Source organism: Canis lupus, chromosome 26 (genome assembly GCF_048164855.1).
Source record: "Canis lupus baileyi chromosome 26, mCanLup2.hap1, whole genome shotgun sequence".
Taxonomy (NCBI): Eukaryota; Metazoa; Chordata; class Mammalia; order Carnivora; family Canidae; genus Canis; species Canis lupus.
The window spans coordinates 24,041,147-24,053,920 of record NC_132863.1 but is presented as its reverse complement, the minus strand read 5'-3'; the positions used below and the strand labels follow the sequence as shown (position 1 = coordinate 24,053,920).

General features: G+C 49.8%; 1 protein-coding gene across 2 annotated transcripts in view; it reads left to right on the top strand.

Annotated features, from left to right (window-relative positions):
- The window catches only part of COMMD7 (COMM domain containing 7), a 72,294-nt gene extending 60,020 nt beyond the window's left edge, over nucleotides 1–12,274 (top strand). The window contains exons 8-9 of one of the 2 annotated variants that reach the window (XM_072800577.1): nucleotides 11,674–11,748; nucleotides 11,982–12,274. In XM_072800577.1, the coding sequence (XP_072656678.1) occupies nucleotides 11,674–11,748; nucleotides 11,982–12,044 (138 nt within the window). In that variant the 3' untranslated portion in view covers nucleotides 12,045–12,274. Of the gene's footprint in view, nucleotides 1–11,673; nucleotides 11,749–11,978 lie in introns of both variants that reach the window. The other variant, XM_072800576.1, reaches the window with a different exon arrangement.
- Nucleotides 12,275–12,774: the final 500 nt, after the last annotated feature.

Sequence of the window (12,774 nt, the reverse complement as noted above, 5' to 3'; positions counted from 1 at the left end):
ACTGCTATAAAGGAGTCTTCTTACTGTCTGTATAGGTTTAAGCATTATGGAATTCTCATATAAATGAAATCATACAGGGACACCAGTGTGGCTCAGGGGTTGAGCATCTGCCTTCGGCTCAGGGCGTGATCCCGGGATCTGGGATCGAGTCCCACATCATGCTCCTTGCAAGGAGCACACTTCTCCCTCTGCCTGTGTCTCTGCCTCTCTGTCTCTCATGAATAAATAAAATCTTAAAAAAAATGAAATCATACAATATGTAGTCTTTTGACTGACTTCCCTCACTTAGCACATTTTTAATAGCTTTATCCAGGTTATAGCATGTATCGGTATTTAATTCCTTTTTTAAAAAAATTTCTTTATTTGTTTGAGACAGAGAGAAAAGGCGAGCAGGGGGTGGGGGGAAAGGGAGAAGCAGACTCCCCACTGAGCAGGGAGCTCAACCTGGGGCTCCATCCCAGGATGCTGGCAGATGCCCCAGTATTTAATTCCTTTTTATTGCTGAATAATATTTCTGTGTGTGGATGGATAGACCACATTTTATTTATCCATTCATCAGTTGATGGGCATTTGGGTTTTTTACTTTCTTTGGCTATTATGAATAATGTATCTGTGAACATTCATGTAAATTTTGGGGTAAACATATTTAATTTCTCTTGGATCTCTGCCTCCCAGGTGTGGAACTGCTGGGTCACCTGGTAATTCTATTTACTTTTGGGGAACAGAGTTTTTCAAGGTGGCTGCACCATTAATATTCCTACCAGTAGTGTGTGAGCGGATGACTTCATTACATCCTTGCCAACATTTGTTATTGTCTTTTTTGATGATAGCAAACCTAGTGTGTGATTTGCAAATATTTCCTCCCATTCTGTGTCTTTTCACTTCCTTTTTTTTTTTTTTTTACGATTTTAAGTAAGCTCTACACCCAATATGGGGCTTGAACTCACAACCCTGAGATCAAGAGTCACATGCTTCACCAACTGAGCCACTAGGGGCCCTGTCTTTTCACTTTCTTAACAATGTATTTTGCATCACAGAAGTTTGTTATTTTGATGATGTCCAATTTACCTATTTTTTCTTTTGTTACCATGATTTTGTGTCATATTATTGACTGATCCTAGGTCATGAAGATTTAGGCCTATGCTTTCTTCTAAGAGTTTATAGTTTGTTTGTTTGTTTTTTTTATAAGATTTTATTTACTTATTCATGAAAGACACAGAGAGAGGCAGAGACTCAGGCAGAGGGAGAAGCAGGCTCCCTGCAAGGACCCCGGGATCACGCCGGGAGCCAAAGGCAGATGCTCAACCGCTGAGCCACCCAGGCGTCCCAGTTTTTTTGTCTTTTTATTTTTTAATTATTTTTAAAGATGTTATTTATTTATTCATGAGAGACACGGAGGGGGGGCGTGGCAGGCAGAGACACAGGCAGAGGGAGAAGCAGGCTCCATGCAGGGAGCCCAACATGGGACTCGATCCCAGGACTTCAGGATCACACCCTGGGCCGAAGGCAGGTGCTAAACTGCTGAGCCACCCAAGCATCCCTTTTTTGTTTTTTTTAAAAAGGATTTTATTTATTTATTCATGAGAGACACACAGAGAGAGACATAGGCAGAGGAAGAAACAGGCTCCCTAAAGGGAACCTGATGTGGGACTTGATCCCAGGACTCTGCGATCAAGTCCAAAGGCAGACACTCAACCACTGAGCCACCCAGGCGTCAGTTTTATAATTTTAACACTTATATTTGGATCCGAGATTCATTTTGAGTTAATTTTCGTGTTGGATGTGAGGAAAGTGCCTAGCCTACTTTTTTTTTTTTTAGGTTTTATTTATTTATTTTAGACAGAGAAAGAACATGAATGGGGAGGGGGAGAAGCAGACTCCCCACTGAGCAGGGAGCTTGACCTACCAACAGGTCTTGATCCCAGGACTCCAGGATCATGACCTGAGCTGAAGGCAGACACCCAAACAACTGAACCACCCAGTTACCCCTCCACCCCCGCCAGCCTCCTTTTTTTGCATGTGGATATCTAGTTGCCCCAGCACCATTTGTTGAAAAGCCTGTCCTTTCCCTACTGAATTGCCTGGGCACTCTTGTTGAAGATCAATTGACTATAAGTGTGAGGGTTTATTTTTGGACTTTTATTCCATTAACTCCATGTCTATCCCTATGCCGGTACCACACTCTCTTAATTACTGTAACTTTGTAGAAAGCTTCCTCTGGGTCCTCTAACAATATCCCTCTTTTTTCAATATGTTTTGGCTATTTGTGGTCAGTTGAATTTCCATAAGAATTTTAAGATCAGCTTGTCAATTCCTGCAAAGAAGCAAATTGGAATTTTGATGGGGATGGTGTTGAATCTGAAGATCAATTTTGAGAATCTTGCCATCTTAACAATATTGGGTCTTCAGATCCATGAACATGGGATGTTTTTCCATATATTTAGGTCTTTAATTTCTTTCTTTTATTTTCTTACCTTTTTTTTTTTTTTTTAAGATTTATTTATTTGAGGGAGAGAGAGCACACAGAGGGAGAGGGAGAGGAAGGGGGAGAAGCAGACTCCCCGTGGAACAGATAGCCCAATGTGGGGCTCTGTGTCAGGACACCAGGATCATGACCTGAGCTGAAGGTAGATGTTTAACTGACTGAGTCATCTAAGTGTCCCTTCTTTAATTTCTTTCAACAATATTTTGTAATCTTAAGAGTAAAAATTTTATACTTTTTAAATTATTTGTAAGCATTTTATTCTCTTTGATTGCAATATAAATGGAATTATTTTCTTTCTTTTCTCTCAAAAAGATTTTGTTTATTTATTCATGAGAGACACACACAGAGAGAGGCAGAGACACAGATAGAGGGAGAAGCAGGCTCCTCATGGGGAGCCCGATTCAGGACTCAATCCCAGGATCCTCGGATCATGCCCTGAGCTGAAGGTCGACCCTCAACTGCTGAGCCACCCAGGCATCCCTGGAATGATGTTCTTAATTACATTTTTGAAGTGTTCATTGCAAAGTGCACAGAGATACAATTGACTTTTGTATATTCATCTTGTATCCTGCCTTTCTGAACTCATTTATTAGTTCTAACTTTTTGTGTGTGGATTCTTCAGGATTTTATATTTATAAGATCATGTCATCTGAAAATAGAGGTAGTTTTGCTCCTTCCTTTGCAATCTGGATGCCTTTTTTTTTTTTCTTGTCTGAGTGCCCTGGCTGGGACTTCCAATACAATGTTGAATAGAAGTGGCAAGAGTGGACGTTATTATCTTCTTCCTAATCTCAGGGGGAAAGCACCCAGTCTTTCACCATTAGTATGATACCGAATAGCCACTGTAAGAAGGCTCAGTTTAGGATTTCCTGAAAGGTTGGTTGGTTATAGCCTCACTACTAGCAGTGTATAAGAAGGACTCCAGTCCCCATAGCCCTTGACAGTAGCTCCAGGTTTTAGAGGTGAGGAGCCCAAGGCCAGAGAGAGGAAGTGCTGTGTACCTCATCACATAGCTGCTTAGCTGCCTACCATCCAATTGTCCATGGTCACTGGGGAGTGAGCCTTCTGGACACTTAGTCTTCTCTACCCCATCAGGAAGGGAAGACACATCAAGAGTGACCACAGGTGCAGAAGGAGGTCTGGGTTCTGTTCTGGACTTGGCCACTGACTTGGGCAAGTTACTTGCATGACCTTGGGCAGCTTACTCCCTCCCCATCTCCCACAGCCCCCAGGCCTTTTCCTGTCTGGGCAGTGGGAGAAGTGGTCCACTCTGAAGTCTCCAAGTCTAACTAACCATCCACCCTTAAACCCACAGCTGCTTCTGCCACTGCCCTAATTGGCCACCAGAGGGCGCCCCAGACCAGCATTTGGCCCAGCTAGGGCACAGGGGGCCCTGGGGAGGGTTAAGAGGCAGGGTGTGTTTTTTAAGGAGCTGCTAGCTTTGCTTGCACAGGCTTCCTTGTAGCGAGATCTGCCCAGGCCCTTTGCCCCATTTCTCTGGCTGAGTCTTAATCTCTGAGGAGGGAAGATGGAGACATCACCCCCCCTCCCCCCGAGGCCAGTGACCTTGTGCTCATTCCTGCTTGCTTTGGGTTGGCTGCCTAAAGTCCAGGTGTCCAGCATCAGGGCCAACAGCCTTGAGTATCTCACCCTAGAAAGGTTTCTGCTGTCTCTGGGCCCCTTATGGGCACTGCATCCTTCTACAGCATTGTATGGCAGTAGAAAGCCTCCATCCTGGTGAGAGCCTGGCCACCTAGAAGGGACACATTACAGCCCCTTTAGGACATGGATGGATTCTTGCTGGGGGTCCCTGGAGGTATAGTTGCAGATACTGTAACGACATCATCCGGGACCCCCAGATACCTCAAGTGACAGACCCCAGACCTCAGAAGTAGGCACCATAGGCGCCAGGGACCATCTGGCACTTCCCAGAGCAGAATATCTGACCCCCTTTGTGAAGGACTCTCCAGGGAGCACCAGAGGGGCTCTATCAGCCCTCTCCAAGCTCCCCCACGCTGATTTTACTCTTCTGATAGAAACAGAACCTTTGCTTTCAAATTGAGCTCCAAGTCAAAGGAGCTCTCACTCCTTGCATGGGTAGGCACAGGAGCACCTGCCCACCCAGATGCCTGCCACCTTTGCCTTGCATTTCTGTTACCTGTGTGTTTTCCTTCCTTCCAGACTGGATCCCCCCTTTTTTGAAAAAAAAATATTTTATTTATTTATTCATGAGAGACACACAGAGAGAAAGAGAGAGGCAGAGACACAGGCTCCATGCAGGAAGCCCGACATGGGATTCGATCCCGGGTCTCCAGGATCACACCCTGGGCTGAAGGCGGCGCTAAACCGCTGAGCCATCCAGGGATCCCAAGACTGGATCCTCTTGAGGGCAGAGTGAGTGTCCAGTTCCCCTAGATCCCCTCCAGGGTTGCTGATTCAGGACTTGGCATTCAGGAGAAGCTCAACATGTTACCATGGGAACCGTGATCCCATCTTCTGCTCCGGCTCAAGGGACCAGGGCTGTCTCTGCCCCCTTTCTGAGCTGTATGACTTCAGGCAGATCACTTAGCTTTTTGAGCATCCACTTAGTTTGCTTCTTTGCTCTTCTACTTCACCCAAAAGGTTATGGGGGTCAGAGAGGGTGTGAGAGCCCTGGTATGAAGGGTGACATGCTCTCCCTGAGTCTGATAAGATTGTCCTGAGAGGGCTGCAGCTGTGGCGTCAATAAGGAGGTCACATGGAAGAGGGGTGGGCACTGGGCCACACCTACCCAAGTCCCCCGAGTTTTCACATAATAATGGCTGACATTCTCTGGGCCTGTTCCATGGAGCAGACATTGCACTAAGTACCTCACCTGGATTATCTCTCTCAGTCCCCTCAGTGACCCTTTGAGTAGACAGCATTACTATCCTCAGCTTTGCAGATGAGGAAACGGAAGCATGGAGCAATTACCTACCTCGCCCAAGGTCACCCAGTAGGCAGTGGTGGGGCTGGGGCTTGGACCTCTGGTGCCTGGAGGTCCCTAGCCACTGAACCACTCCCTGCCTTGAGTAGATGTGGAGCAGGGATAGGCAGTTTGGGGTCTTGTCCATTATCTAGGAATCTCTGAGGACCAGAGATCCTTGGTTTCCATCTTCTCTTTTCTAGATGTGCGTATGGAGACCAGAGAGGAGCACTGTCTCTCAATCTCTCACATGCACCCCAGAGCATGTGGGGCCAGAACAGGACCACAGCTAATATCAGGTGTTGTTACAGCAAGGAGATTGAGTATTGAGTAATGCTCAAAGCCCCGATGAGTCTCAGAATCTCTAATTCTAAAAGTCATCTTGGGGGCCTCATTCACTCATTCACACCAGCCAACTTCCCATTTTTTTTTTTTAAGATTCATTTATTTATTCATGAGAGACACAGAGAGAGATGCAGAGACAAAGGCAGAGGGAGAAGCAGGCTCCCCGTGGAGAGGCAGCTGTGGGACTGGATCCAGGGGTTCCATGCTCAGTCACTGAGCCAAAGGCAGATAGATGCTCAGTCACTGAGCCACCCAGGTGTCCCTAACCTCCCATCTTGATGTAGCTCATTTGCCAAACACCCAGATTCTTGGGAGTGGGGTGAAAGGAAGTAGCTCAGAGGTTCAAAATGATGCCCACCCACCAGCCCAGACCTGGGACGCCAGCAGGCTCCTCCTCCCCCATGCTGGGCCCTTATCAGGAAAGCAATTTGGGTTGGTGGGGAGGGGAAGTCCAAGGCCCCAGGCTCTGGCAAGGTGGGTAGGAGAGATAGGGAAGTGGGGAGGGGGTCACAGGGCCCTGCCGGGAGGGCCCAGGGAAGAAAGAGATGCCCAGAGCCAGTGCTGTCCTTGCTGGCCTGGCCTCTTGACATTGTTCCAGAACTGCTCCTGCCTTCCCTCCTTGGCAGGCAAGCCGCCCGCCCGTACCTTTAATTAGCAAGCAGCAGCCTCTCCCCGATTCATCACAGTCACTGTTTAATTAGCCGCGCACAAGGCTCCCCTACCCCCCAGCTCTGGGTGGAGCAGCCTGCCTCTCTCACGGAGGCTGCCTCCACCTCGCGGTGTCCCCTGTCACCCCCCCATACTTCTTCTGCTCCCCAGAAGGGGGGATGGGGCGGCACGCCTGGCTGAAACCTCAAGGAGATTCTGGGCACTGACGCTTGTATTCAAAGCATCCAGCAAACATTATTAGGGCTTGGAGTCTGCGCCAGCCTGGCGCTGGGCGGAACCCAGGCGGGATGGGGGCGGCCTCCGTCCTGTCCAAGTGCTCCCTTGGGAGGTGCCCCGACACCTCTCCAGCTGGTCCCAGGGTGTTGGGAGAAGCCTAATAATCCTCCCTGTTGCTCCACTGCCCCCGCCCCCATCCAGACAGGGATGACCCTGTCTTCCCTGTCCCAGAGCCCAGCAATGCCCGGAAGGCAGCAGCCTCTGGGATGGAGAGGCACCCCCTTCCACCCCTGCCTCCCCAGGGTCAGATCTAAGGCTCTGGGCAAAGGGAGGTGGTGGGGGATCTCAGCCCCGCTCTGGGAAGTCGGGGGCCCAGGAGAGAGCCCCAGACTATGGCCGAACCACCTGCCCTCTGTCCCCCCAGCAGGGTGGAGCCGGCCGCCCTGGGAACGGTGCCTCACAGCTTCCGGGCAGAGCCAGGGAGCCACCGCCTCGGGGCAGCCAGCTGGAGGCAGGAGGCTCAGGTTCCATCCCAGCCCTGAGCCCGTCCATCCTGTGGCTTCAGGCAAATCAGCTGCACTGGGGCCTCCGCGTCCTGCTCAGGGAAGGGTCTGGCCCCCTGCTCTGGCGTGGACCAAGGACACGGAAGGATTGGCACTTATTCTGATACTGAGGGAAGTGCTAGAGTCCATCCACACCATTTGTGTGGCCTCAGCTAGGCCCTGAACTGTACTGTGCCTCAGTTTCCCCATAATTAGTAGCCTTGTGGGCTGTCCTGAGGATTAAATGATTTACAGTGTTTCGTGCACTCAGAATGCTGCACGGCAGAGGGAGTCCTTAGCAATCACTGGCTATTTTTACCAATACTTCCCCTCCTTTTACCGATCAATATTTATGGCCAGGTATGAGGGGCTTGGTGGTGAGTAAGTATGGCAACCTCCCCACCTTTCAGAGTCTTCCTTCTAGGGGCAGAAGCAGTTGAAAGCCAGTAAATAAATTAAGGAAAAGTACAATTTCATCTGAACAAAGTTTAGTTAATGGTAATGTACCGGGTTAACTTCTTAGTTTTGACAAATGTACCATGGACAGGAGAGGAGACACGGCGACATGAGGAAAACTGGACGAAGTGTGTACAGGAACCCTCTGTACTGTCTTTGAAACTTTTTTTGTGAATCTAAAACTGCACCCCCTACCCCCCAAAAAAGTTTATTTAAAAAAACATAATTTCAGGGACACTGGGATGGCTTAGTGGTTGAGCATCTGCCTTCGGCTCAGGACGTGATTCCGTAGTTCCAGGATTGAGTCCCACTTTGGGCTCCTGCATGGAGCCCGCTTCTCCCTCTGCCTGTGTCTCTCTCTCTTTCTATGTCTCCCATGAATAAATAAATAAAATCTTTTTAAAAATAAATAAATAATTTAAACAACTTAATTTCAAGTAATAGTAAGTACTATGCAGAAAACAAACAGGAGTAAGATAGATGGGGGTATGGGGACCACTTTAGATGAAGTGGTCTAGGAGGGCCTCTGTGAGGAGGTGACTCTTGGGAGAAACTGACTGATGGGAAAGAGCCAACCGCAGAGAGATGAGGGAAGGGCCTGCCCAGAGGGGACCAGCAAGTGCAAAGGCTCAGAGGCAACCATTGCCTTGGTAGGTTTGCAGTCTACTGGCAGGGTGGGAGAGAGTCTGTGGGGGAGATGAGCCCAGAGGAGGATGCAGCTTCCCTTCAACATCATCATTTTGCCCTTTCAGAGGACAGGAAGGTAGGAGACTCTGCAAGGATCTGTACTTAGCACTCTAGTACCTTTTTTTTTTTTTTTTTTTTTTTTTAAATAAGCTCTATGTCCAACATGGGGCTTGAATTCATGACCCTGAGATCAAGTCACATGCTCCACTGACTGCACCAGCCAGGCACCACTCTAGTACCTCATTTTAGTCCTTACAGTTACCCTGTGAGAGCAGTGTGGTCACCTCACTTACAGGTGAGCCAGTGGACCAGTGGAGGAGTGAAGACTTGGCCCACGTCACAGGCCTGTGCTTGGAAGGAGACACCTCCTGGCACAACCTTAAGGTTGTGCTGGGGTCTTGCTGGGAGACTTGGAGTGGGCTAACAGGCAGGGCCTGGGCAAGGCCTGGGTGTGGCTATGGAGGGTTGGGGAAGCTGGGACTAGGGGCACCCAGCAGATATGGTCTCTGGCCGCCATGAGACCACGTGTCAGGGCAAGGCAGCACCTTTGTATGATAGTTATGTAATCCGCTTTGTAATAGTAATACCACATGTATGCAATACAAAATTCTGAAAGTACAAAATAATATATAGGGTCAATTTGGGTCCCCGACCACCCACTTTTCCTCCCCAGAGGTACCCTCTAAGACCTTTCCCTGTTATCCTTCCAGAGCTGGTCTAGATGGTAGCACCTTGACCATAACATCGGCAAACAATCAGCAGGCGCCATGGCACCACCAGCCAGAAAGCTCTAGATGCACAGTAGTATTTTTTAATCCTCATACCAGCCCTTGCTGTATGTATATCAAGCTATTTTAAGTCAGAATAAACTGAGGCACAAGCAGGTTAAGTCACTCACCCACGGCCGCACAGCTCACTCAGGGCTCAGACTTAGGGATTCCCTGACAGCATTGTACAGATGAGGATACTGAGGCACAGCGAGGTCGTGTAACCAGCCCCAGGTGACCCAGTGAGCAGATTCTAGAGCCAGGACCTGAGTCCGGCAGTCTCACTCCTCAGACCCGGGAGTGATGCCCACCTCTGCCTGGCTACACGGCCTCGGGCAAGTCACTCCTCCCTGCGACCTGGCCCCCACCAAGGACAGAGAGAAGGAAGCCTGCCTCTGGGATGGCTGGAGGATGAGTGTGAGCAGTGGGAGAGGTCTGGTGCGGGCACACTCCAGGCACCACTCTTACCCCTTCGCCAGTGGCCACTTCCCATGAGGTACAGGAGGAAGGGCGCAGCCAGGAGGGTGTCTCAGGGTGCTCAGGGGGGGCCTTCCTTCTCTGCAGCCAGGCAGACACAGCAGGGGGCCTGCCCTGGAGAGGGATGGGGGGAGTTCTCTCCCCTACCTCCCGATATGGGCATGCCACATGCCGTCATGCTGCTGACCCAGGAATTCTGGGGAGTCAGGAGACGGGAGAGGGGTTTCCCAAAGGTTCATGTGATGCCTCCCCCAACCCCCAGGCTGGGTGCCAGCACCTGCAAGGTGAGTGGGGGGCTGGGGCAGGATGCAGGGGAGGAGGCTATAGCCAGGGGCAGGCAACAATGACAGAAAGGTAAGGGGCTTAGCCCATGTGCCAACTTGGGCCGGGTTCCTGGGGGTCTTCACGTTGGCAAGGTCACCTCAGGCTGGTGGCTGGGCTTCAGCTAGACAGGCTCAGGAAACTGATTTATCTATCTGCCCTGCCCCTCAAGGGTGATCAGATTGTTGAACCCACATGCCGGTTCTGTCGCCCACAATGTGGGCCAGACCGATAGGGGCCAGACTACATTAGTGTCCCGTCGGATTCCCCTCCTCGCAGGCCGAGGGAACAGGGGTTAGTAATGAGAAAGGGGCCCTGAGGTCAAGGCATAGACCAGGTCTTGGAGGGGTGCCAGCCAGGCTGGCGCAGAACAGCACCACGGAGTGGGGAGTGCTGGGACCATGGGGGCAAAACCAGGCTCAGATTTGACTCCAGCTCTACCATGCCCCTGGGTTTGTTAATGCATCACTGTGAGCCTCAGTTTCCCCATCTGTAAAATGGGGTTGTTATCAGAACTGGAATTTCATCATAAAGTCAGAGCTTTTGTAGGGCACCTGGGTGGTTCAGGCGGTTATGCCTCTGCCTTCAGCTCAGGTCATGCAATTCATCTCTGGGTCCTGCAATCGAGCTGCTGCGCATCAGGCTCCCTGCAGGGAGCCTGCTTCTCCCTCTCCAGCTACTCCTACCCCTTGCTCGTTCTTACTCTCTTTCTCTCAAATAAATACATTTAAAAAAAAAAGCTGGAAAAAAAAAAGGAGCTTCTTTGGGATGCTTGGGTGGCTCAGTCAGCTAAGCATCTGCCTTCGGCTCAGGTCATGATCCAGGGTCCTGGGATTGAGCCCTGCATCGGGCTCCCTGCTCTATGGGAAGCCTGCTTCTCCCTCTCTCTCTGACCCTCCCCCCTGCTTTTTCTTGCTCTCTCTTTCTCGCTCTCTGTCAAATAAATAAATATTTTTTAAAAATAGAGCTTCTGACACAATGTACAATCGGTAGTAAGTGCTCAATAAATGTTACTCTCCTCCACTGACTAGCTGAGTAATCTTGTTTTTGAAACCCTACAGGGCCTTGAGACAAACTTTGGTGCTTGTCCTGTGTTCACACGGCCGTCTGGGATATGTACTTTAGTTGCCAAATGTTAGAATTACTGGAACATTTACAGGGCGGTGGAAGAGACGGTTTGCAAGTGGTGCTGTCCCTGCTACTGGAGCCCGGTGGCCCAGGGCCTCCTCCACAGGGGCCAGGAGACTCCTGGGCCAAGACACCTCTCTCTTATCTGAGGCTGGGCTTGCCCAACACACAGAGGCTTCTTTTTGGCAGCTCCTTTTTCTAGAAGACTCCTGGAAGATGCTGCCTCTGTCCCGACAACGTCTGGGCATTGTGTGTGGTCTGTAAGAGCCAAGGGTGCTGCAGCGAGTCGAAGGGAGCTGGGTCAGTCCTTGCTGGGCGTCCCTGAGGGGCCTTCACGCTCCGACCCTCCCTGACCCATGGAGCAGGACCGAGAACACATGGCAGGGCGGCACTCTCCTGTGAGGCGGTGTGACAGTGCTTGAGAACCTGGAAGGGGCTCCCCAAATGCAGGGATGATGATTTTTAGAAAACCTTCTGTCTTTTCTGTAAGGTGGAAGCTGTGAGCTAGAAATGACCTTGATCATCAGTGTTTTTCCAGGAAGATGCTAAATTGATATTGGGCAGAAAAGGGCATTCGTGGTCAAATAAATTTGGGAAAACACCAACATGAACATCCGCTGGGTTTCCTCACTGCAGGGTTTCTCGGATCCGTTCCTGCACTTTGGTGAAGGGCACTGGCTCTATCTACCCAGCAACCAGGCCTGTTGGATGGTGAGGTTCTTTTCAATTATCTTTTCAAAAAACATCTTGTGAGTTTAGAGAGCTATGGAATTCACTTTGGGAAATGCAAAAATGGTTGAAAACCTCACACTCCTCCACGTAAGGAAGCTGGAGGAACCTTGGGGACTCTGGAGACCACGAGGGGAATATGGGGGCCAAATAAGTTGAAAGGACTTGGAGGATGCACTAACCTTTATCTTATATATCATCTATCTATCCAGCAGGCTCAACACCCAGCACGGAGCCCAGTGTGGGGTTCGATGCGGGGCTTGTACTCAGGACCCTGAGACCAAGACCTGAGCTGAGATCAAGAGTTAGATACTGGGACGCCTGGGTGGCTCAACGGTTGAGCATCTGCCTTTGGCTCAGGGTGTGATCCTGGAGTCCCGGGATTGAGACCCACGTTGGGCTCCCTGCGTGGAGCCTGCTACTCCCTCTGCCTGTGTCTCTGCCTCTCTCTCTCTCTCTGTGTGTCTCTCATGAATAAATAAATAAATAAAAATCTTAAAAAAAAAAACAATTGCCTTCTTATTTAAAAAAAAGTTAGATACTTAAGTGATAGCCTCCCCTCTAACCTTTATTTTATTTTTTTAAGATTTTATTTTTTCATGAGAGACACAGAGAGAGAGAGAGAGAGAGAGAGAGGCAGAGACACAGGCAGAGGGAGAAGCAGGCCCCATGCAGGGAGCCTGATGTGGGACTCAATCCCGGGTCTCCAGGATCACGCCCTGGGCTGAAGGTGGCGCTAAACCACTAAGCCACCCAGGCTGCCCATTATTTTATTTTATTTTTAAAAGATTTTGTTTATTTGAGACAGATTTTGTTTATCTGAGCTAGAGAGAGAGAGAGAGAGAGAGAGAGTATGTAAGTGGGGGTGGGAGGGGTGGAGGAAGAGGGAGAAGCAGATTCCCCACTTAGCAGGGAGCCGGATGTGGTGATCATCCCAGGACCCTGACTTGAGCTGAAGGCAGACGCTTAATCAACTAACCCACCCAGGCACCCCACTAACCTTTATTT